At 27.2% G+C, this 26893-nt stretch overlaps 1 protein-coding gene across 2 annotated transcripts in view; it reads right to left on the bottom strand.

Moving 5' to 3' along the window:
* The window catches only part of LOC100205532 (uncharacterized), a 109028-nt gene that overhangs the window by 56150 nt on the left and 25985 nt on the right, over positions 1–26893 (bottom strand). For both annotated transcript variants that reach the window (XM_065805236.1, XM_065805237.1), the window contains exons 3-4: positions 16981–17094; positions 628–685 (exon numbers count right to left, since the gene is read on the bottom strand). In XM_065805236.1, coding sequence (XP_065661308.1) covers positions 628–685; positions 16981–17094 — 172 coding nt within the window. The remainder of the gene's footprint in view (positions 1–627; positions 686–16980; positions 17095–26893) is intronic.

Below are 26893 nucleotides of genomic sequence, written 5' to 3'. Positions count from 1 at the left end.
TTTTGATTTTGTTCTTATCGCATATACAAATGGAAAATACCTGTTAGAAGTAGACAATTATCTTATTTAAAATTTTTCTTTTCAAGTTAAATATATTTAAGCTTACTTTATTTTTTAAATTAAAGTAATTACTATGGAACAGTACAGTTTTTTTGCTTGAATGACTAGTAATGCATAATATTTTTTTTGCTTCCTGCATCTAAAGCAGAGAATAAATCTTCTAATTATAAAGACAATGAGCATTAATTGTTTGTGAAACTTGTATCAAATTGAAAGACACAAGATCATTTCCTACTCCTAGACTTTGTTGTTCAGGAGCTCTGAAAAAAGTGACAGACTTTTAGAAAAAAAAAATCAGGACTCTAGAGTAAAAGAACTGTAAAGTTTAAAATTGAACTTCCCATATCTTCATATAACAAATCACATCTTTTACAAAGCAAATTCAAAAAAATCTCTTTGGGTTGAGTTTTTTCTAACCCTGAATATAATTGAATAAACTTTAATTCAGTAAATTTTTTAACAATAAACAGACATGCATAAATACTTTCATGGTCCATTTATTTTTCAATTTTACTAGAAGTTAATTACTTACAAAAAAACAATGAGTTTGAAAGCAAAAAAATATACCTGTCTGAGCAGCACAAAACACATTTTTCTCTTGTAAAACCAATGGTATTCCCAACATCTAAATAATATGAACTACATATCTTTAAATATTCCAAATAATGTTTTATATTTTTTGTACTGTAGTTTTGTATATTTAAAGTTTAAGTCGCAAAAGATAATTTTGATAACTTATGAAATACTAGTATTACATAAGTTTTTTGTATTTGTGTTTCTTGGTATTTTGAAATTATCAACACTTTATATTATATATCAATTTACATATATATCTATATCTATATCTATCTATATATAGGGTAGATTAGGGTATTATGAGCACCTTCAGCAGAGTTGAAATATTTTCAAAAATAATTATGATGGATTCAAAATTTTAGCAAATAAACAATTTTTAGGGATCACTACTCATGGTCCATATAGATATTTGGGCAACCAAAATTGTTTCTTATAAACACAGAGATTTTTAAAAAGTAGCAAAAGTGCTCATATTACCTAGAACACTTGGTAATATGAGCACTTTAAATTAGCTCAAAAAAATAACATTTATTTTTAGTTAATAGTTAAAAATATCATCTGGACAATTAGAACTAATTTGTGGAATATAATGATTTGTTATTACTTTTTTACTGATACAACACTACTTTGTTTTTATGCAAAAAAAAAAAAAAAAAAAAAAAAACAGAAAAAATTACAAATTTTTTGATTTTAAATAACAAAAAGATATTAATTATTGTAAAAATATCAAAAAAAATTTACTATGTTTTGTTTTTATTCAAAAATAAATTAAAACCAATGCAATTAAAGGATTCTTAACTAGGTAATTTCAATGAAAAACACTAGGAAATTTTAGCATGCTTTTATTACACAAAAATGGTAACATTAAATTAAAACTAAGTTTTCTATGCAATGTTTTTCAAACAAAAATGAAACAGATTTCTAGTTAACACATTTTTCTTTAAGAAAAATTAAATTTCATTATTTTAGCACCAAATTTTACATCACAGACTCATTCATGTGTGATGATAATATTTTAATAACGTAAAAAATTTAGTAATGTTTTAATTAGATGAGAGCCGCTAATTACTGCATATAAATTTACGCTAATTACGCTGATTTCTGTTATTACCACATAAAGTTGATTCAAAAAATACAAAGCAAATTAAATTTCACTGCTTACATCTTAGAAACTATTTAGTAGCTTATATTACAAAGGTGAACATTTTTTTCTAGCTAACATATTTTTCATAAAGAAAAATATGTTAGTTAGAAATCCGTTTCATGTTTGTTTGAAAAACATTGCATAGAAACAAATAAATTAAGTACCTTTTTTTTTAATGGCAAATATTGTTTTTCTAACAGTAAAAATGCCTACATACTGCAATGTTTCAGCCAAATTTTCTTACGACAGGTGCTGACACAAGGGAGGTGTTGAACCACTACCCAAATTATATATATATATAATTATATATATATATGCATATATATATATATATATATATATATATATATATATATATATATATATATATATTAAGTAATTTTGACAAATTTTATGTTTTCAATAACACAACAAGCAGTTGTGTTACTAACCTTCTAGCACAAGCATTGGGTAGTTAAGAACTAAAAGGTACATAAATTATATAGCAAATGCTAATTATTTGAAATTTGAGATTTCTGCACAAGCAAACAAATACTTTTTCTTCACTTACTATTAAACAAACTAAAATTAAAACTCGTACTTAGTTTTACTGAGAATTTGTTTTTATTTTATTATATTTATTCTTAAAAACAAAAAACAGAAAGTTATTATACAACAAGTTATTGTAAGAATATGTTTTGTTAATTAAAAAAATATTTATATTTGAAATTTATGTAAATATGTAATATTTCTATTTGAAACTTATCAATATTTGATCTTAAGATATAAAACTTGATTATCATCAATTTCTTAATTTTCATATAGTCTTCTTTATATCCGCTGCCATCTTGGGAGGCCGAAACTGGCTTCAAAAATTCTTTCGTATACGCTTATCCAGTTACATTTTGAGATCAGTGATTTTAAACTCCAGTAACTTTGCGTAAATGCAGTAAAATGCATGAAAACTCGGAATTTCTGAGTAAAATGGGACATTTTTTGATACAAAAATATATTTTGAATTACTCAAAACACACTAATGTGTCTTGTGGTTCATGTATTTACTTTTTATGAACTATCTACTACTGAAACATTGTAATTTGCATCCTTTTAAACATATATAATCCCACTATTTTCTTTCAGATCCTGCAATCCGCTATCTTTTTACCAGATGCAAAAAGTCGATAATGAAAATAAAGAGAAGCAACTTCAAGAAAAGAGGAATGCTCAAGCAGAGGCTGAAAAGTCCAGTACCATAAAAAGATATTTTGGTCCTTTCAAAAAACAAAAAACTTGATAGCCACCCACATGGTGCATCATCAAGTCACCAAACAAAAATAGACGACCTTACTGGAACCTTAAAGTAGCCTTCACAAAGTGCACAACAGTTGGAATTTGATACCATCCTAACCCTTGCACTAGTTCTCTCTAACCTCCTGTTTCACGTTATTGAAACTGCTGGCTTCAAAGTGCTGCTGAATTATCTTTGTCCACAAGCCAACCTAAAAAGTCCAACCACCTTACCCAAATACAAGCTGCCAATGATTTATCGCAATCTGAGACATGATGTAAAAATGCAACTTGAGAGAGACATCCTGCATTGCAAAATGGCAGCTTTCACTACAGATGGATGGATTGCAAGAAATGGTGATTTTTTTGTCTCCCTTACATTACATTATGTTACCAAAGACTTTGAACTCAAAAACTTATCTTTATCTATGTCTCCCAATAAAGTTTTTGCCAAAATTTTATTGGGAGACATACAGGGGTTTTGCTTGCAAAAGGAATAGACTACATAATTTCTCAATTTCCTAGTCTTCAAAGGGAAGACTTATACAAAGTAGGTGTTACTGATGCTGCAGGCAACATGAAGAAAGCAATCAAGGAAAGCAAAGAGATCAATGATCATCTAACCTGTGCCGATCATCTACTTAACACTTGTTTAGTAAAGGCTTTAGAAAAATCAGAAGGAATTAATGCTATAATTAGAAATGTAAAGGACTTGCTCAAAGGACCCACCAAAGTTTATTGGACTGGCACGATATCAAGATAGCGTGTGTGAAAGCAAATATAGAACCAGTCAAGATCATTCAGCCAATAGTAATGGATGGAATTCTAACTTTATGATGCTCAAGTCAATCCTCAGATTAAAGGCTGGTTTACTAGTTGCTCTTGAAACTCTAAACAAACCAGATCTTCAATGTTTGATTCCGGATGAGTTAGAGTTTAATAGTATTTACAACATTTTACCGTTTCTGGCAAAATGTAATCGATGCTCTGATTCCTAGTCTTCTGAAGAACAAGTGACTATGCATAAATTCAAAAAGACAATAAATCTCCACTCGCTTTGCAAAAGAAGAGTAAATAAAGTTAAAGAGTGTGACCATCAAGTTGCAGAGTGCCAACACAACTTCATGGAAGAATTTGAGAAAGGTTTACCTAATAATGGCGTTGGAGTCAAATACTATAATGTGGGTTCACAAGGATCCAGTGGACCTTGAGTTTTTAAAAGACAGGAGGCAGGTTTCAGCGCATTGCCCTGGGACTTCACAGTCAAGCCAATCAAAGCTCAAGCCACCCTTGATGCTTAAATTTGAAAAGTATCAGACTATGGCCTAGCCTGAAAGGGATCTGGATGCTTTGGAATGGTGGAAGCAAAATAAAAATGAGTTACCTTTGCTATCTGGTCTGGCTATAAGTTACTTGGCTATAACTGTGACTTCTGCTTCATTAGAAAGAATGTTTTTATTAGGAGGGTTACTGATTTTAGGCATAATTTAAAACCAGAAAATACTAGCATGTTAGTTTTTGTGAGCCGTAGAGCAATATGAATTACCACATGTCACACCACTAACTAAGAAGACTCACCAACAGGGAAAATCACATAGTCAAACTGATACTAAAAAAAGAGGTGCACCTAAAAAGGCTTTTCCAACTCCATCAGATACTCAAACTGGTCCTGAACCTAAAGAGCAACAACAGCTACAGTTAGATACTCAAGAGAGTCAAAGGCCTCTATCTCAGCAAGAAGGGTATGAAGGGACTCAAAGTGAAGACCAAAATCAAAGTGTCTCTTTGTTTATTCCAATGACACTCCAGAAAAAAAAAGTAGAAGCAAAAAACCAAAATTTGGCAATATAATGAAATCAAATTGGAAGGGGAATGAGAAAAAAAAGTACAGAGCATCTGAGCTTGTAAATAATTTCTTAGAGACAGATGATTTTTTATTAATAACTTGTTTGTTTAAACTGTATATGTAAAATTTACTAATAGAAATACAAAAAGCAATTTAAAAAATCCTTGTTTAGTTTTTCGGTAACAAGCAAAAAAAGCAGTAAATTGTGATAAAAAGCGGTAAAAAGCAATAAAAACGCTAAAAAGTGATAAATGCGGTAAAAAGTTATATATGCTGTAAATTTGTACATTACGCATTTTTACTTAGAATTGCTTGGGTATTTACGCATTTTACGCATTTATACCAACGGTGCGGTAACACTGATGCCTAATATATATATATATATATATATATATATATATATATATATATATATATATATATATATAGTTAAAGATTGCAACATAGCAACATCGTAATTCCCTTAGAGATTAATTCCAAACCTTGTATATTATATAAATATATAACAGGTGATACGGAAGTTATTGGACAAATCTAAATTTAATTATTTGAGCATAATAATTAGTTTTTGTGGTTTTATGCGTAGGCATAAATGTTCTATAAAATATAAATTTTATTATTTGAAACACAATTATTTAAAATGAGGTTAAATGCAGCTAAACGAGAATCTTTTCGAAAGCGACTCAAAATGTTTTTTGTAATATATAAAAAAAGAAATCGTAAACCTTTTGAAAAGGAAAGATTTGCTCAAAGTACAATATTAAATAACTTAAAAAGACTTGAAACTGTTCAATCTTTTTCGGACAGAAAGCACTCTGGTTTTCCAAAATTTTGGAGTAGAGAAAAGAAAGCCAAATTATCGAGACTTGTCAAATGGATTCAGTCAGAGAAAAATAGGTTTTAAATTCAAAGTAAATCAATCAACAATTGGTTGTCAAAAAAAAAATGAATATTAAAACAGATTTAAAAAGTTCTCATTATTCTAAAGATTCTTTTTGGATGGAACAATATGTCTTTTACATTGATAAAGAATCCAGTCTTAATATAAATTATGCTATTTCAAATTGAATTAGCATAGCTTATATTAAGTTGCATGTAAATGCTTTTTCCTGACACTCCATTTCAATATTGTTTAATTTCTGTATTTCTTTAGGCACAATTGATAAGACTTTCTTACCTCCTCTTGTCTTAACTCCATCAGCATCGCTTCCTAAATGAACAGCTATAAGCAAAGCCTTACTGCATCATAGATGGTTTCCATCGCTAAAGTTTCTAAACTCACTAATTATAAAGTTAGGACACTTGCTCAAGAGTTACATGAAACATCTATCTTAAAAACACCTTAAATAGTGTCTATGTTAGGGGACATCCGACAAAAAAAGAAACTGTTGCTATTAAAGAAATTCACAAACAAGTATGATTGGCAATTGCAGAAAAGAAGAAAAACACACCTACAGCTAGGGTTAAAAGAAAGTTGAGCTGTAATGCTTAGAAAACCACAAAAATAAAGCAGAAAAACAATGTTTTTTATTTTAGTTAAAATTGTTTTTATCTTATGCTGCATAATGTAAAAAACTTTAATATGTTTTTTTTAAAGTATGTTTTTTATAGTTTATGTTGCAACTTCACAGTGGGGCAAGTTGCAACAGTTGACGGGGTATGTTGGAACACAATACTTTAAAAATATAAGCCTCACCGAGTTCAAAGAAATATTACAAGTTAATCTCTAATTTCTGTATGGAAACAAAAATTTTATAATTACATTGAAGGAAAGTATTTTCATTGAGCTGCAATACTTTTATTATGAGAGAATTCACATACACCTGACTTGTTTAGTAAACTGATAACTGTTTCAAAAATTTCAGAGACTGAAGAAATTAAACAAGAACGATTATTATTTAATCTAATTTATAACTTTAACTCCAAGGTGTTTCTGAAAAAAAAGTATTCTCTTTGCCAATAAATAATTTGTTTAGAAAAATGCAAGAGAAGGTTTTAGGATATTTAAGTTATGTTTTTAGAATATAAAAAAAAGCAATAACAATTTATTTTAGAAAAATTAAAATATTAAAAAAAAAAAAAAATGTTAAATAAAATTTCATAAAAACAAACAAAAATCAAACTTAGATCTAAGTTATCCATAGCAAAAAGTTATCTATAACAACAAGTTATCTTTAACAACAAGTTATCTATAACAACAAGTTATTTTTAACAACAAGTTATCTATAACAACAAGTTATCTATAACAACAAGTTATCTATAACAACAAGTTATCTATAACAACAAGTTATCTATAACAACAAGTTATCTATAACAACAAGTTATCAATAACAACAAGTTATCTATAACAACAAGTTATCTATACCAACAAGTTATCTTTAACAACAAGTTATCTATACCAACAAGTTATCTTTAACAACAAGTTATCTATAACAACAAGTTATCTATAACAAAAAGTTATCTATAACAACAAGTTATCTATAACAAAAAGTTATCTTTAACAACAAGTTATCTATAACAACAAGTTATCTTTAACAACAAGTTATCTATATTATTATGATCATAAATCTCTAAGTTTACAGTGAAACCCAAACGAATTTTGAAAAGAAAAATTAGAATTTTGTATCAAAAAAACAAAATCATCAATAACTTTTGAAATTTTTAATTTATTTACTGTAAGTTTTATATAGCTGACATATTATAACTATTATCAAAAAGTTGATATAATTCGTGTTTTAATATTCTTGCCAATAAAATTTTTTATAGATATTCTTAACATTAACTTATGTACATATATGCTTAACAAAATAAATATTTTTAATTTTAGATCATTTGAATAATTAAAGCTATAATGCAAATTGGCAAAGGTATTAGATTGGTAATTGAGACTTGTCGTCGTAATCAGAAGTCTCCATCTGATGCTCACAAATTCATAACTACTGCCTGGGGTGAGGATGCAACTTTCATTCAAACAGTATCCAAGTACTACCAAAAGTATTCTACATCAAACTTAAGTGGTTATAGTCAGTTTTCAGATGAATCGAGGTCAACATTGAGATTATTCAACAACTGCTTGATGAAGACAAATTTTTAACAAAAGAGCAAATTTGTGATGTCGTAAACATTTCTTTTGGTTCAGTTTATTCAATAATCACCCAAAAATTGATAAAAAGATCAATTTGTTGACAATAGATCCCATATGGCTTCACCCCAGCAAATCAACAAAATCGGGTTGAACTTGCGCATAAATTTCTGACCATCCTACAAGATGAATTGAATGTTGAACGATGTCTTATTGTTGTGGATGAGAAGTGGATTACCACAGATCGATCGGGTGCAAACGCAATAATTGCGCTTGGATTTCAAAGGGTGAAGAAGCTTTAAAAGGTATCAAGAGATCACAATTTGATGCAAAAAGTATGGTGATTTGCGCTATGTCATTTGATGGCAAGACCTATCAGGGTGTTAGCCAGGAAAAAAATTCATACAGCGTTTTAGCGAAATTGGGAATTTAGGTGCAGCCAAAAAAAAAAAAAAAAAAAAAAAGGTCATTACATTCTGTCATTTAAAAAAGTAGATACAATTTTTTAGATACAGTTAAGTTTCAATAAAAATTTTCTATTTTTGCTGGGTTATATATACGAATAATTTTCTATTTTATTTTTCAGGAATATTTTTCTATTTTATAAATATTTAATTCTAATTATTCAACTTGTTTCATTTTGAGCAATCTTCTTCAGTTTTCTTTTTAAATTGCTTCTCTTCTTTGTTTAATATTGTAGAGAGAAAACAAAAAACAAAAGACAATTGTTTGCAGTTTTAATGAATGAATTAAAAAATTTACTCATTGAAACTTTGATCTGTTTTAATTTCCTACATCGCTTTTAAATACAGTTTTAAAAGGTTTAAACGATTTGTAACATATATTGTCTGTAATTTTTATTTTCATTTTTAAGTTATAAATGTAAAAAAAATGCTAAATAGTATCTAATTTTTAACAAAACATTTTTGACGATTTCCAAGATCCTCTGGCAACTTTTCAACTTGCTAAAACAACTTTTTAATTGACGACAGTCGATAAAAAACACTATACATTATACGTTATTTACAGCTTTTATGAATGAAAACAGTAAAAAAAAATTATTACAGGTTTGTAAAATCCGAAAAATTGTAATTTGCGTAAAATCCAGATGTTTGGCAACCCTTATTATATGGAAAGATTTTGAATATTTCAGTTTTTAAATACTTTAATATTTTAAAACTAAAAATTTTAAAATACTTAAAAAATTTTTTTAACTTTTTTACATAGGTAATCGTATTATTGTTCATCATATTTTATATTATAATTTTTAGTATTAGATAAATTTAAAAGTTAAATAACTTATTTAAATCGATAGCTTTTAAATGAAGGTTAAATGAAAGTTTCCGAAATTTTAATAACTTTCAATTGAAAAACTTGGTTGGCTTGCCAAATTCCGTTAAATATAATGCTACCTTAATTTAAATACTTGGTATAGTTAAGGCGATTTACAATTTATTTGAATTTATTTATTTGAAATTAGCGTGATTTTATACGCATATTATGTCCAAACAAAAGCTTTAGATATAATTTTTTTCGCTTCAGGTTTTTTAAATATTTGAAGAAACTTTTCTCTTTTTTATTTAATTTTCTAATCTTTTTTACTACCTCTAAATGTGAATTTAAAGAACACCATTTTGGAGCCTTTAGATCACTTTCGCTCATCGGCGTTAACATGAATTTAGTTAAAATCTTTTGAAAAAGTGCCTTAACTTACTATAGATCCTAGTTCTAATCCGTTCTGACCTATATTAGCTTTATATAGTTGTCAAAATACAATATTTTTATCAATTTTTACAAAAAATACAAGAATTCCGACCAAAAAAGAACTTGCAATAAGAAAAAGTGCCAATAAACGATCAGAACAGATCATATTTTTAAACCATGATGTTCATTTTACCTAAAAATCGTATTTATTTAAAATCTTATTGGAATTTGGACAAGCGAATGGGATTTAAAAAAGATTTAAAAAAAAAAAAAGAATCTACTGTTTGGGTTTTTTTCGCTTCAAACATTGATATTTTATGATACTGCAAAATTTATCATTAAATTTTTTTTGTTTTTTCATGATTCACAGACCAAATCATTTAACGGAAATATGTCGTAATCAACAAAATATCATACCGACGCTATAGTATTTTAAAATTGCCTTAAACCCAGTAAGTAACAAAGATATTTAAGGGGCAGATATAGATTCTTTCACTGCACGAGGGCAGCAACTAAACTTAATCGGCATATTTAAATATCTAGTTAGGTATTTTAGTAAAAAAATATATTTAAATACAAAAACAGATTTTTTTTTTCTTTTTTAATTTACAAATATACATTAAATATCTACGTAAATTTTGTATTTGTAAACTTAAAAAAAAAATTAATTTTTGTAATTATTGTAAATATTGGTTAATAATTAATAATATTATATTGCTTAATTATCTTCTTTTATGCTTTACGCAAATATAACATATATAATACATTTCATTGCAAGTTTTATTTTTGATTTTTTGTTGTTGTTATTTTCGGTTTACTTTACCAGCTAATTTATTTTACTGAAATTATTAATAAATCTTTTAATATAAAAATGTTATTAACTTATTTTAAATTATAATATTTATTAATCTGCAAATTTTATTTGTAACTTTCCTAACTTAAGATAAACAGCAAGAATGTAAATAGAGAGTTTTTGAATAACAAAAATAAATTAATAAAATAATTTATTAAACATATTGAACAATCTTAACTGGAGAATAACTGACGTCAATTAAAAATTTATTTTTTATTTTTATTTTTGAATGAATGATCTTGCTTGTTAATGACGACACGTTTTTTCACATTAAAAAATCGATCTTAATTCTTAATTCATTAACTTAATTCATTTCCTTGTTGTGGTATTAATTGTGTTTTTTACTAGTCTAGCGCAACTCTTTAAATCTGAGACTGATTTAATTTTTTTTTTTTTTAACCATTATCTTAAGAACCTTTGGAAATTATAAACCAATTGGGAAACTGCGTTAAACGCAGCGCCATTAGGCTGGCTAACACCCTGCCTATGTTGAGGTACTTCCAAATGGACTATCAGTCAATTCAGAAGTGTACATGCTTTACCTATCAAAGGCTTGAAAAGAGTAACATGGAACACAATTGTCAACAAAGGCTTGAAAAGAGTAACATGGAACACAATGCTCCTTTAGCATGATAATTCCAGGCCACATGTGTCTGCTGCAGTCAGAGACTTTCTTGCTGAGAAAAATGTCACCCGTGTCATTCAACCTCCATATAGCCCCGACTTTAACTTGTTGGATAGACATGCTTTCTCTTCATTTGAATTTTATTGCAAGGATTTAGATTTTCAGACAAAGGAAGAAGTTCAAGAAGCCATGGAGACAAATTTAAGGTCACATTCACATGATCATATGCAACCGCAACTGGAAAAACCGAAAACAGATTTAAATGAGATTATTTTGAAGCAAGGTGCCTACTTATGATCCACTCTTAATTTATTTGTTCTATGCTTATTCTTTGTTATAAAAAAAATTGATTATATGAAATTTTTGATTGACCCTAGTATAGTTATATAATGTAAAAAAAATTTAGGAATAATATATAAAAACCAATCTTTAAAAAGCATTGTTGCTACTTACCCCTGTTGCAACTAGCCCCGGTCTCCCCTATTTATAATACATTGTTTCCAGTTTAGGATGTTAAATGCTAGATCTTCTTGACTTAATGCATGGGTTTGGCTTGCGTCTCTGTTTTTATGACTAGGCAACTCATTCTATTATCTCCTAATGAGGATACAGCTCTAAAACTCAGTTTTATGGTTCTGAGGCCAGCTGGTAGCCAGAAAAACTATTTAACAAGTGCTTATCAGAGTCTTGATTTTCAGCACGCTGGAAAGCAGCATCTGTTATTCCTATTTTAAAAAATTCTGGAGAGTGATCTGATTCATTTAACTACCATCCCATCATTTCATCATTAATTTATCTTCAGACAACTTTTAAAATCAAAAACAAAATTAGCATTTCTTTTATCCTTGCCATGAAGATCTAATCTTTTCATTAACTGTCTTGATAAGTCCTGCCCTCATATAAACATGTTCTGTCTTATTAAGTCAGTTGATAAATGTACACTTCATGCATGTTTTACCTATTTAAATCAGTTCATGTATGTACACTCTCAGCATGTATGTAACATTGTTGTAAAAATGAAAAAACAATAAAACCTCTCTCCCCTCTCCCTCTATCTCTCTCTCTTTATATACATATATATATATATATATATATATATATATATATATATATATATATATATATATATATATATATATAATATATATATATATATATATATATATATATATATATATATGTATATATATATGTATATATATATGTATATATATATATATATATATATATATATATATATATATATATATATATATATATATATATATATATATGTATATATATATATATATATATATATATGTATATATATATATATATGTATATATATATATATAAATATATATATATATATATGTATATATATATATATATGTGTATATATCTCTATATATATATATATATATATATATATATCTATATATATATATATATATATATATATATCTATATCTATATCTATATCCATATCTATATCTATATCTATATATATATATATCTATATATATATATATATCTATATATATATATATATATATCTATATATATATATATCTATATATATATCTATATATATATATATATATATATATATATATATATATATATATATATATATATATATATATATATATCTATATCTATATATATATATATATATATATATATATATATATATATATATATATATATATATATATATATATATATATATATATATATATATATATATATATATATATATATATATATATATATATATATATATATATATATATATATATATATATATATATGAGGAGTGGACTTGCAAAACCTGATAATTCACTTTTTTGTCATTTCGAGATAATTGGCAAAAACTGTTTTCAGAAAATCTGTTTGTTATGCAGTTGTAATTGAAACACTATTGTATGCATATTAATAAAACAATGTTTTGAACAGATATTGGTAAATCCTAATCTGCAGAATCAGATTTAAAACGAATATAATTTTTTTTTTAATCTGGTTTTGCATGTCAAAAGATTTTTACTCGGTTTTGCTCGGGATAAATGGTTTAGCTTAGTTTTAAGACTATACTTTTATTATTAAAAAATAATGTTTTGTTTAAGAAAACATCCAAAGATTACTGTAATAAAAAATCATAAAACTTTGTTACAAACATCATTTGGCAATGTTATAATTGATTTAAAAAAATTTTTTAAACAAAAAACAAAACAAAACAATAAAAAGCAAAAAAAATTTAAACAAATTTTTTTTGAACAAATGAACAGTTTTTAAAAATTTAACTTGTCATAATCTTGTTTGAAATTTTAACAAAAATCAAACTTTGAATATCTGTGAAGAAATGCAAAAATTATGTTTATTACATTCGTTTTAATATTGTTATCTTTGCAATAAATTATTTTATCAATACCTAATAATTATGGTAGGTCTACTGTTGTTGATGCAAAAATAAAAAGTTGCTTCTAAAGTGTAATAATTTTGTTTGGGTGTATCTTTTTTTAGCAGACCAATCAAAAAAACCCTAACTACAATATTTTTGGTAAGGTAAAAGTACAATATGAAAGGCCCTATCTACATTAAATTTTTTGGTTACATAATATCATTGCTATCTATATATTTGTACGACATCTAATCAAGAAAGAACAAATTACCAGTTGACTCAACTGGTAATTCTTTGTTTTTTCTTGATCAGATGTAGTACAAAATCATAGATAGCACTGATATTTTAGTAATAATAATAAAAATGCTTCTCATTAAAAACAGAAAGAACGACCTATGTACAATGGGCTTTTCATTATGCAGATAGGGCTTTTATGCAGATAGGCCTTTTCATTAGGCAGAAAGGGCTTTTTATGCAGATAGGGCTTTTCATGCAAATAGGGTTTTGTTTGTTTTGATATCGTTTTTTGTAGATAGGGTGTTAGCAATTCGCCCCATTTAACAAACATTTATAGGTGTAGAGCCTCCAATTTTATGGAGCAGATGGATGATGTCATGACGAGCATTTCTGAATAAAAAAGTCGTTTTTGAGATTAGCAGGTTAGGGCCTTCTTATTTTGGAGGACAGAGTACTTTGGTAACTAACTAATTGTTAGGCGGCATTGGCTCCCAGCTGTATGAGACCGAATGGGAATTGGATGGGGATGGTCTGCCATAAACCATGTTAAAACATTATGCAATAAGGTAATATGTCATGCGATTCTGCATAAACAATTTAACATACTAAAACATTATTAGCCTACCTTTGTTTCTTAACAATGCTCCGTCGAGACCCTCGTGCAACACATTTTCGTGTACCTCTGTTGGCTTCCCCAACGAGAACAGTGCCGTCAAAATCCGCATTATTAATAATATTGATATTTGGTACAACGTCCGCCATCTTTGCAACTGCTTGTCATCTGCTTAAACTGCTTTCTGATTGGCTGTACTATTTATCTGGTTTTGCATGGAACATAAAAAATAAATTATCAGGTTTTGCATGGACTTAATTTGTGATAGAAATATTGGATTCTACATGTCCTGAATTATTTTCCTGATGCAAAATTACAAGAGCTATCCTCTTATAGTGGTGCGCGCAAGTCAGAGTTTTTGAAAAAGTGAATTATCAGGTTTTGCAAGTCTATTCCTCATATATATATATATATATATATATATATATATATATATATATATATATATATATATATATATATATATATATAAAAATATATATAGAATTTAATCGAGCAAAGTAACTATTGCATTTTGTTTTGCTAAAACATGCTTTTATCTTGATTAATAATGAAAATAACTGCACCAATTATTTTTAAATTTATTAAAATATATACTTTAAATTTCTTATTTATAATTAATCAGTAAAAATATAAGAAAATGTGATTGTTATACAACTTTTGATTTTTTACTTACACAGGTATTAATTTGCATGTACAAAAATTAATTGTACAAAACTGTTTTATTATTTGTTAGGAATGTTTATGGTTTTTTTAATTTATAAAATATAAGTTTTATTATTGAATTTATATTTCTAGAATATTATTTTCAGCAATTAATAACATTTTTGATAAAAAAAGTCATTAAAAACTCTGTTCATCGAACATTATGGCGCCCAAAGGTAAATATTTAAACTCTACTCAAGAAAACTTGTTATAGACTTGGTTAAACAAGGAAATACTTATTGAAAAGTTGAAAGACTTACAAGAATTCCATTTACAATAGTTGGAGCCATTGTAAATAAATAGAAACAATGTAAAATGCTTGAAATTTGTACTGGACGAGGACAAAAGCTGAAGACAACCTCACAAGATGATAATGAAATTTTAAGAATGATTAAAAAAATTGGTTTGAAAGTGCAAAAAATATAGCAAATCATCTGAAAAACTTAACAGGAAACACAATTTCACTAACATCAATTAAAAATTGCATTCATAAAGCAGGATTTAGTGGAGGCATAGCTTGGAAAAAACCATTTTTAGCAAAAAATCACATGAAGAGAAGAATGAACTTTGCAAAAAAGTATTATTTAATGTCAGCATCATTTTGAAAAAAGGTATTTTGGGCTGATGAACCCAAGTTTAATTTAAAAAATCAGATGGTGCACAGAGAGTTTGGCAAAAGAGGGGTGAAGGATTTAATTTGAGTTGCACGAGAAGAACAGTTAAACATGGTGGTGGAAGTGTAATGTTACGGTGTTGTATAGCATGGAATGGTGTTGGTAAACTAGAATTTATTGATGAAACAATGAATGCTGATTTGTATAACAATATATTGAAACAAAATTTAAAATCTTCTGCTAAAAGACTTAGATTGGGAAACAGTTTTTTGTTTCAACAAGACAATGATCCAAAACATACTGCTAAAAAAACTAAAACCTTTTTTGATGAAAATGGCATAAATGTTTTTGAATGGTCTTCACAGAGTCCAAATTTGAATCCAATAGAGCATTTATGGACTTTATTAGAAAATAAGTTATAGAGCATTTACGAAAAAAGAAGATTTAAAGAAAGTTACTGTTAAATCACAGTCTCACTTTGACAATAATCAAATCAAATGTCTAGTAAAATCAATGCCAAAACGCTTATTAGATGTAATTAAAATAAAAGGAGGACTAACTAAATATTAAAATATATTGATAAAATACAAAAACTTGAAACTGTTTCTTAGTTATTTTAATAAACTGGTTTTTTTTATTAGCTTTAAGCTATAAAGTTTTTTTTGTACAATTATTTTATGTGCAAGTGTTTTTATCCCCTTCTTTTTGTTTCAAATTCTTTACCAGGTAATTCTAAAACATAAAGACAAATTTAACAATTTTTTTGAAGGTTTTTTACCAAATGAATAATTGGAGAAAAAAAAGTTCTTTATAATTACTGAATGATGCAGTATTTTATTCAAAGATACTAATTTTATTGAAAAATAACTTTGTTCAATTAAATTCTGTTCTCACTGTGTGTGTGTGTGTTTTGTCAACACTTGTATTAAATATTTTGTACACAGCACAAAAGAAATGTTTGCTTGTTGGAATATAATTTGTAAAATAAAAATAAAATATTCAAAACTTTTTATTAAAATAATCTTATTAAAAAATAATATTTTAATGGCGTAATTGATATCATACATATTAGGGAAATTTTTATTTATTTTGGTATTATAAATGTAATGAACTTATTTATTTCAATAGCATCTTTATGATAGGTTTATCTCTCCTTCTTTATTATTTATTTTGGCATCATATCTGTATTAGATTCATTTTTTCTTCTTTATAATGTATTTAGGCATACTTTTAATGGTCGCTTATTTTAACTAACATTAAAACAAAAAAAACCTGTATAATTGTTGGTTGTGCAATATGCATATTTTGAAGACCATCCAAAAGATCACTTTGGAGATTTAAAGTGGAAAATGTGGATTGGTTATTTCCATGATGTACATTAATATTCTGAAACAAAAAAACATTAAAAAGATAATTTATTTCTAATACAGCAATGCTAACAAAACCATCAATATTAAAAATGCATTTGTTAGAAAAGATTCTACCACATTCAAACATTATTACCATGTAAGAAACACCATAAGTAGAGTAATTCCATTTGAAATAAAAATTTTAAAAATGTCACCCTATATCTCAGATTTATTGATTTTTACGCAGTTGAGAGTACTTAGTAAAACAAGAATTCCTTGAAAATATTTTAGCTTCTGGCTTCAAGAAGATCCTGAAATATGAACACTTTACTTTTAACAGATTTTGACCAGGCTCCTCTTGTTCCTTCAGAATTGTAACGTTTATTTAGAGGTTTCAAGTCACATAACTTTAAAAATATTTAATCTTTTTACTTTAAAATTTGTAACTGGCTATTTTCAGGAATGGCAAATCCAATGAAATGATCAAAAAGGTAAAAAAATATTTTTAAGTACCTGTATTTATCAATTTAAATAAACTTAGGCAGTCTTTATATACCTGATTTTGATGCTCAAGAAACTCATGTGACCTTGATGATATCAAAAAAAAATTATTACACCTCATTCTATATTCATTGATCTTTTAAAAAATACAAAGATTTGGATCTGCAAATATATGGATTTCCATGTATTGTAAATAGAGTGTGGTCCCCACTTTTTTGTAGCAGAGTATTGGAATTTTTTGGCTAAAGTTTCTATCAGTAAGAGTATTGCAGCGGAGTATATCATTTTTTATTTTTTTTGCATTTTTAATAAAGTAAGGATTACTTTGAAAATATTGTTTTCAAAAAATGTTTTTGGTTTATATTTGTTCCATCGGCTTTTGAGCATTTTGTATTCAATGAAATAATATGGATTAAAAACATTCATCCACCTAAAAAAACAATTTTTAACAGAATTTTGCACCATATAATTTAAAACTTTTTGAATTAAAAAGAAAACAGACAGAACAACATTGATTTGTCAAAGAACAACAATTGAAGAATACAAATTAATGCTATCAGAGGCAATAAACAAATTAACAGCTCATTCTTACATTGCAAAATGTCAAGCAAGATACCTAAGGCAACAAAAGGAAAAGTTGGTTAAAGACTGTATTAGGTGATTTCGTGATTAGGTGAAAACAACACATTTGTGATTCAATATGAAATCCAAAGTTAGCAAACAGCTTAGTAAAAAATACAGTAAGCAAAAAAATAAATGGCACAAACTTTTTTTTTGAAAAAATTTGTATAAAATGATTAAAAAACAGTAGTTGATTTTCTTTTTTAAGGGAAAAAACTATGAATTATTTGAAAATAGCATTATATTGAAGCATCCTATTCAAAAATTGTCAAATATAAGTTCATATGACATATAAAAATCAACTGTACTTATATTGATCAAATATTTTCTCGCAAAAAAAATAATGGCACAAATAAGAAAAATTCTAAAATTAGATTAAAAAATTAGTATTTAGACAAAAAATTTAGTATATCGATATTTAGTAGAGCCACCATTTGCCAGAATAACTGCTTGCAGACGTTGAGGCATCGATTCCACAAGAGATTTGGTTTCTTCTGGAGTGATTTTCTTCCATGCTTTGACTATTGCTGCTTTTAGATAATTCTGTCTTATGTAAGCTCGACTTACAGAAGACAGAATGACATATAAAAATCAACTGTACTTATATTGATCAAATATTTTCTCGCAAAAAAAATAATGGCACAAATAAGAAAAATTCTAAAATTAGATTAAAAAATTAGTATTTAGACAAAAAATTTAGTATATCGATATTTAGTAGAGCCACCATTTGCCAGAATAACTGCTTGCAGACGTTGAGGCATCGATTCCACAAGAGATTTGGTTTCTTCTCAAGTGATTTTCTTTCATGCTTTGACTATTGCTGCTTTTAGATAATTCTGTCTTCTGTAAGCTCGACTCCAATTTTCCGTTTTAGAATGTACCACAAATGCTCCTCGCCAAGCCATTGATCTCCACACCATGACATTTCCACCACCATGTTTTACTGTTCCTCTCATGCAACTCAATTTGTATGCCTCACCTATTTTTGGCAGACTTTTTGCTGTCCATCCGAAGAGATCAGGTTAAATTTGAATTCATCACTCCAAATTACTTTCTTCCACTACTCGATAGTCTTGTCCGCATACTTTTTTGCAAATAATAATCTTTGTTTCATGTCTTAGAGTCAAAGAGGGTTTTTTGCAACACATTGGTGTTGTAAAATTTATTATTTTGAATTTCATTGCATAATAACTATGGTTTTTCAACTAAAAATAAAAAAAGTGCATTTTTACAGGTTTTTCGATAATATTTTATTTTTAAAGTTTTTTTAATAAAACAATTATTATTTTCGAACTTTTTATAAAATTTCACTTCTTTTGAGTACCAGGTTGATCTACTTTTGAAGAATTTTTTTTTCCCAGAATATTAGGGGCTCTAAAATGTTCAAGGGACTTGAGGCAACTCTAAAAATATTTTAATTTCGAAATTTTTTGATAATTCGGTGATATTTTATTATATAGCATAAATTAAGAGCTATTACAAGGCAATTTAAAAAAAATTATGTTTTTCAATGCACCCTAATATATATATATATATATATATATATATATATATATATATATATATATATATATATATATATATATATATATATATATATATATATATATATATATATATATATATATATATATACATATACATATATATTAATTCTTCTTTAATCTATTATATGCACTTTATTGTTACTATTATTGTTATAGTTTATGGAAACGTTTATTTACCAAACCTAGGTAAAAAAAAACCAAGTTAATAAAACCAAAGTAATAAAAATTTACTTATATATTATACAGCCATTTAAGGTGGTTGTGTAAATCTGTAAAGTCATTTTTTAGACGATTGTGCTGCACAGTATAAAAATCACAAAAACCTTTACAATGTCTGTCTCCATAAAGATGATTTTGACATTGATGCAGAGTAAACACTTTTTGCTACAAGTCACCATGTGATGGTATTGGTGGCACTGTAAAATGATTAACTGCAAATGCAAGTCTACAAAGGCCCACAAATGACCAGATATTGAATTGAAGGGACTAATTTTTTTAAGATTGATAAAAGAAAGACTGACAGAATTGCGCACCACTTTGAAAAAATATTCTCAGCTAAGTAGAACTAGGAGCTATCATCAATTTAACCCATAATCTATAAATACTGTTAACTTTAAACAAACAAGTGAAGATTTTAATGTAACAAACATGTTTTCTTTTTCTAGTATTTAAAGTATTCAACCTAATCAGCTAATTAACATCAATACATTGAAATTTAACGGATTTATTTTGTGTAAATCTGATATGTTTCATTGGATTGGTATTATAAATGAAATTGACAATATTGAGCAAGATGTTATGGTAACATTTATGCAACCGCATAGTCATTTTAACAAACTTTTCTGGCCATTTAGAGCAGATGAGTGATGTGTTCCTAGCGCTCGAAATAGCGGCCGATCAACAATCAATGATCGGCTACTTTTAGAAAAATTGATATTTTGATCTCCTAAAATTAAATCTGGTCGATCAAATTTGATCGGCATCAATTGCTCCGAGCAATTTGCTCGTCAAACTTTAGTAATAATTAATAGAAAAACATTTGAAATACAAAAAGTTAAAAACATCAAATTAACATTAAATTATATTAAAATGAATTATATTTTAAATTTAATTCATTTTAATTTAATGACAAACAATTTATTTAAATTCTAAATAAAATAAAATCGGCAAAACAAATGTTTTATTTTCTAAATAAAATAATTAAAATGAAAACAAAAGCTTATTTATATTTTATTTTAAACAAACATCTTTAAATAAAATACTTTTCAAAAAAAGGCAAAGTTTTATTCTAATTCTAAATAAGATAATTTATTTATATTCTAAATAAAATAATTAAAATAAATACGGCAAAACTAATGTTAATTTAAATTTTAAACAAAATAATTAAAATAAAAACAACAACGTTTAATTTATACTCAAGATAAAACATTTAAAAAGAAATGCGGCAAAATGAACTTTTATATTAATTTTAAATAAACAAGTTTTAAAAAAAAACCCGGCAAAACAAACAATTTATTTAAACTCTAAGTAAAATAATTAAAGTTAAAACGACAATAGCAATTTGCTTATGTAAGGTAAAAAAAAAAAAAAATGAATTTTAAAAATTTAATAAAAAATTGATCATCTAAAAAATGATTTGATCGTTTGGTTTTTAATTTTTTTATTTCAGCCAATCAATGTTGATCGGCAACCATTGAATAATTGTTTTGAGCGCTGAGTTCTAACTACCAACATAATTTGTATAACTGGTGCACCTTTAACAACAACTGAACATATATATACTTCGATGCATCTAAGCAAATCTTGAAACTTAATATTTTTGTATTTTACTTTGTAAATAATTAAGTAAAAGGGAACAAGTACAAAAATTTTTTAAAGACAATATTTTCAAAGTTATCTTTACATTATTAAAAATTGGAAGAAAAAATTTTTTTTTTCTGAGAAAACAATGGGGCATGGCCCCAGTGTGCCCTGGGCCGTGGAGCCTCTGGTTGTCTGCCCTACAAACAATTTTAACACATGTTCATCAGAACTACACAAATGCTGAAAGTTTCAGAGCTGCAGTTTGTCTGGAAAGTAGTAAATAATCTATCACTAGATTCCACTACATTCCCAAAAATTGGGCTACTTGACTAGTCCCCCCTAATGTCTTGGGGCCGTGAAAACAATTTTAACATGCATATTCATTGGCACTACAGAAATGCTAAAATTTTCAGAGCTCCAGCTAGTCTGAAAGGTAGTGAAAAATCAATTGCAATATTCTGCTACAAAAAAGTAGGGACTGTGCCCCATTATCCATATATGGAAATCCATATACTCACAGATCAAAACCTTTATATTTTTTGAAAAATCAATGAATGAGGTGTAATATATACTTTTTTGATATCATTAATGCTACATGGGTTTCTTGAACATTAAAAATAGGTATATATAAAATTGCCTAAATTTATTTAAACTGATAATTACAGGTACTTAATAATAATTTTTTACACTTCTGATCATTTCATTGGATTCGTCACCCCCAAAAATTGCCAGTTACAAATTTCCAAGTAAAAAAATCAAATATTTTTAAAGTTATGTGACTTAAAACATTCAAATAAATGTTGAAATTCTGAGGGGACAAGAGGTACCTGGGCAATATCTCCTAAAATTAAAACTATCTTAATTTAGGATGTTCTCGGAGCCAGAGGCTAAAATTTTCAAAGGACTCTTATTTTACTAGGCACTCTCAAAATCTGAGACACCCAGAATTACCCAGTAACATTTTACCTTGCAAGAAGATTTTACCTTTTATATGACATATATGTTATATAAAAATATAGGGAGATGAACTTGTAAAAAAGAAATTGGAACAAAATATTTTGTATTATTTACTAAAAATAATCTCTTGCCTTTAACTAAATGAATTATATTATTTTATAATATTTTCTTATACCTGAATTTGCATTTTGAATTTGAATTTTGCATTTTAAACTTGAATTTTAATATTTATATCATTAGAGTAAATAACCTTTCTGAACAATTTTCAAGCATTAAATTTGATACCTTTGAAAAACTTGTTCCTTACAAAATGATGTAAATTGTATTTTACACACTGAGATAAAGAACCTAGATATCCTTTAAATTTTATAAAGACAAACACCGTGTCTAATTTAAGGTTAAGTCTAATAAAGGTCTAATAAAGAAACTAGTATCTGTAAAATCCGCAAAGAAAAAATTTCTTTTTTTTTTCTGAGAAAGATTATTATCTTTTCATATCATTTTGAATCACCCAAAAAAAATGATAGTTAATAGGTGTTAACAAAAACGATATTTCAATCTATTTCCTCCTATTAATTGCAATATTCTTTCCTAAAGAAAATTTCCCTCTAAAAAAATGCTTTTAATAAAAAAACAGTATCTAAATCAACAGCTAAGGAAACAAAAAATTTTTTTCTTAGCAGGTTTTTAGTTGAAAGTAAAGAAATTCGTACCACTCCAACTTCTGTATCTAAAGTGATTTCCTTCTTATACTCATCTATCTTGTGGTGCAGACAACATACCTTTTATAGTCTAGAAGAAGTGTTCTTTGGAGCTGCCATCTATACTTTTAAATCTATTTAACAATATTTTATCAGAGTCTTGCTTTCTAAACTGCTGGAAAGCAATATCTATTTTCCATATTTTTCATATTTTTCCCATTAGTCTTCTTCCGAACATAAGCAAGGTTTATGAGTCTTTAATTAAGCAATAGTTAATCTCTTATCTTTAATCTAATAACTTACTTTCTGATTATCAAATCGGATTTCAATCCTCTCATTCTACTGCTGATTTGGTGATGTTTTATTGTGCATTAGATAAATGTGAAGAAATTAGGGTTATCGCTCTTGACATTTCTAAAGACTTTGATAAAGTTTGGAATGCTGGTTTTCTCCATAAGCTCTCTTATTGTGGTGATTATTGAATCCTTACTTTCCAACCGTAGTATAAAAGTGATCCTTGATGGACAGCACTCTTCTTCATTTACTGAAATTTCAGGGGTTCCTCTTTTTAATTTACATTAACAATCTTCCAGAAATTCTCACATCTAGGGTGGCATTGTTTGCTGATGATAATACCATTTATTTTTGTCTTGATAAAAAGCCAACACTCTCTGATCGCTTGGAAAAGGCATTTGATCTTGAAAAGGATCTCACTTTTGCTACAACATGGGGGTTTAAGTTGCTGGTGAACTTTAACTCTATTAAAACTCAATTTTTTTCAGTGCACACGTGAGTCATCTACCCTTTATCTCTAAGGATTAACTCTAACTTCCGATCTTTATTGGAAAACATAAATCAATCAATTGCAAAATTAGCATCTGCTAATGTTGCATCTCTTTATTGTGCTCATAACTTTCTACTTCCAATTCTTTTTCTTTACTAATCTTAAATCTATCCTTGTATGGAATACAACTGCAATATCTGGAGTATATCTTTGAATGATGCCCTTTCTCTTTTAGAGGTGCAAAAACTGCTCTTGCAGCCAACCTTTAATCATTGTCACATCGTCATGTTGTTAATCTATTTTTTTCTATAAATCACAAGTGCTGTTCTAAAGAGCTAGCATCTCTTGTGTTATCTACTAAAATTCATTCTTGTGTTACTTATCATTCAATAAAGTCTCATCTACTGTGACTGTTCCTAAGTGCTTTAAAAATTCTTATTCACCTAACTTTTTCCCTTGAACATCAGTTCTTTGGAATTTGTACCCTTCATGTTGTTTTCCCGATTCATACAACTTTAAATCTTAAAAGTTGCCTGTTAATTGTTATCTTGCTTTATAAACTTTATCTTTTTTCTTTCAGTAACTTCCAACTCTAATAGTGGCTGCTTGTAGCCTTGTTGGAAGATGCTTAAAAAAAAATCCGTCCTTGTATGGAATACCAACCCTCAGAATTAGGAAAATTGAGGTCGGCAATAATTTGCTGACCTCAATCTTTTAGAGATCGGCATCAGGTCAGTAAAAAAAATTGATACAAAGGTCTTACCATAAAACATCGAAACGAGGTCAGCAATTTTTTGGCAACCTCAACACTTTTAGGTCGGCAGTTATGTTGGCATTGCCGAATGCCAACCTTAATTCTGAGGGTTGGAATACTGTTGCCATATCTGAAGTTGATCTTCAAATGATGCCTTTTAGACAAAGTGCAAAAACACATTCTAAACATAGTTGGACTTACTCCTGCAGCCAACCTTCAACTAATGTCTCTTTCTCTTTTTTATAAATACTAAAATTAGTGTTGCTCTAAAGAGTGTTACTCATCACTCAATTAAGCCTCATCCTTTACTGTAACTGTTCAAGGGCTTTAAAAATTCTTATTTGTCAAGTTTTTTTCCTCGAATATCAGTTCTTTGGAATTCGCTCCCTTCATCTTGTTTTCCTGATTCTTCTGATTTGCAATCTTTTAGGTGATCTGTTAATTGCTATTTTGCTTTGTAAACTTCATCTAACAGTGGTTGCTTGCAGCATTATTAGAAGTGAAGATACTAAAAAAAAAGGTCAAGATTTGTTGGAAGACAAATTTATATTGACTGCTCATTTTTAAAGTGATTCCTTAGAATGAAGATTTGGACAAAACTGTAAAATGAGTGGTAGCAGGTTCCTTGTCAGCTTGAATGATATTATTTACAGTGAGAGAACAATTCAAATTAAAACTTTAATAAAAGAATTTACATTTTTGAAAATGATATCAATAATGTTAAAGATAAACAACATGCAAATCCTTGAAGGAGCAGATCCGAAAAAAAGAGTTTGATTGTGTGACTTTATTAGATGATTTTCGAGAAATTGCCAACATTGCTAGTTTTGTTGTTGAAAAATTAATTAAGCAGTTTGAAATAAATTGCTTTGTATTCAACATTGTCAACTGGAGTCAACTAATTAAATTTTGTATACATTATTTAGAGGTGGTCTAATAAATCTATCATTACAACTTTTAGAATATGTCTGTGACAGTTTTATTATGATAGATCACATATTTGATGTTATTTATTAAAGTTTATTTTTGGCATTAGAGAAGGTTACCAACCACTTTTTAGGTTTAAACCTTTAAAATTGTGGAAAAGAATACGCTGTTATTTCAAATATTTATTTTAATAACACCAGAAAGGGAGTCAGTGATTCCATTGTTGCAGATAGCATTGTTACATTGAAAAAAAGACAGAAAAATGAAAACCTTTTGTTTCAGATTTTTAACCAGTTTGTGATGGACTTTTTTTACATTTAAAAACTTATATTTAAGAACTTATGTATTTTTATTTCTTGTACACTCTTCAAAAATTGTTAAATTTCTACTGACAAATATAACAAATACTGACTCTGATAAAATAGTAATCAATAATCAAAAATGATGGTTAAACATAAATCTTCATCACAAAATGAAAATGACTACAACACTAATTTCAAATCTAGTACTTTTTATGAAACTATTAAAAATTTGACAAAATTATTAAAAAATTTTAAGAATCTAGCTCTCTATTTATGGAAATAAAACTGCCAAATGATTTAAATAGTTGGCTTATTATTGCTAGAATAGACCCTCTAAGTCCAACATTGCATTTAAACCAAAATCTATATACAATCTTCTATTGCAAGGAAAGAAAAAGACTTTTGTAAAAGGATAATTTAAATTTTTTAAGAAAAATTCCTTGAATAGAATTCAGATAGTGTTATATTAACTAGTGAATTTTTAAATCTCTACACAAGAACTCCATACAATCTAGGTTTACAAGCATTAAAATTCTGAGTTTAACATAAAAAATTTAATAGCCGAAAAATTCACTACTGATTTCATCATATATTCTGAATCATTCATTCTTGAAAACAAGAATTTCTACTTTGACAATCAATTGTTTCGTCAATTTACAGGTTTCCAAGGGTACAGATTTTGCACCAGACTATACTTGTCTTATAATTGACTTTTTAGAAGAAACAATGTTTTTTCAAAAAATTTACCAAAATAATTTTCAAAATAAGAAGCTAAAATTGTAGAATAGTTTTACTTTAGGTATGTTGATGATGGTTTCAACATATTGCTAAAATATCAAGATATCGCCAAGTTCCAAAAGTCCCACAGAATTGCAAAATTTAATTATTTTACAATTGATTTTGGCATCAAATTCAAACAAAAAAATATACCGGATATTT

The sequence above is a fragment of the Hydra vulgaris genome, chromosome 09 (assembly GCF_038396675.1).
Source record: "Hydra vulgaris chromosome 09, alternate assembly HydraT2T_AEP".
In the NCBI taxonomy this organism is placed as follows: Eukaryota; Metazoa; Cnidaria; class Hydrozoa; order Anthoathecata; family Hydridae; genus Hydra; species Hydra vulgaris.
The sequence above is the reverse complement of the archived record's forward strand: the minus strand, read 5'-3'. Positions and strand labels throughout refer to the sequence as shown.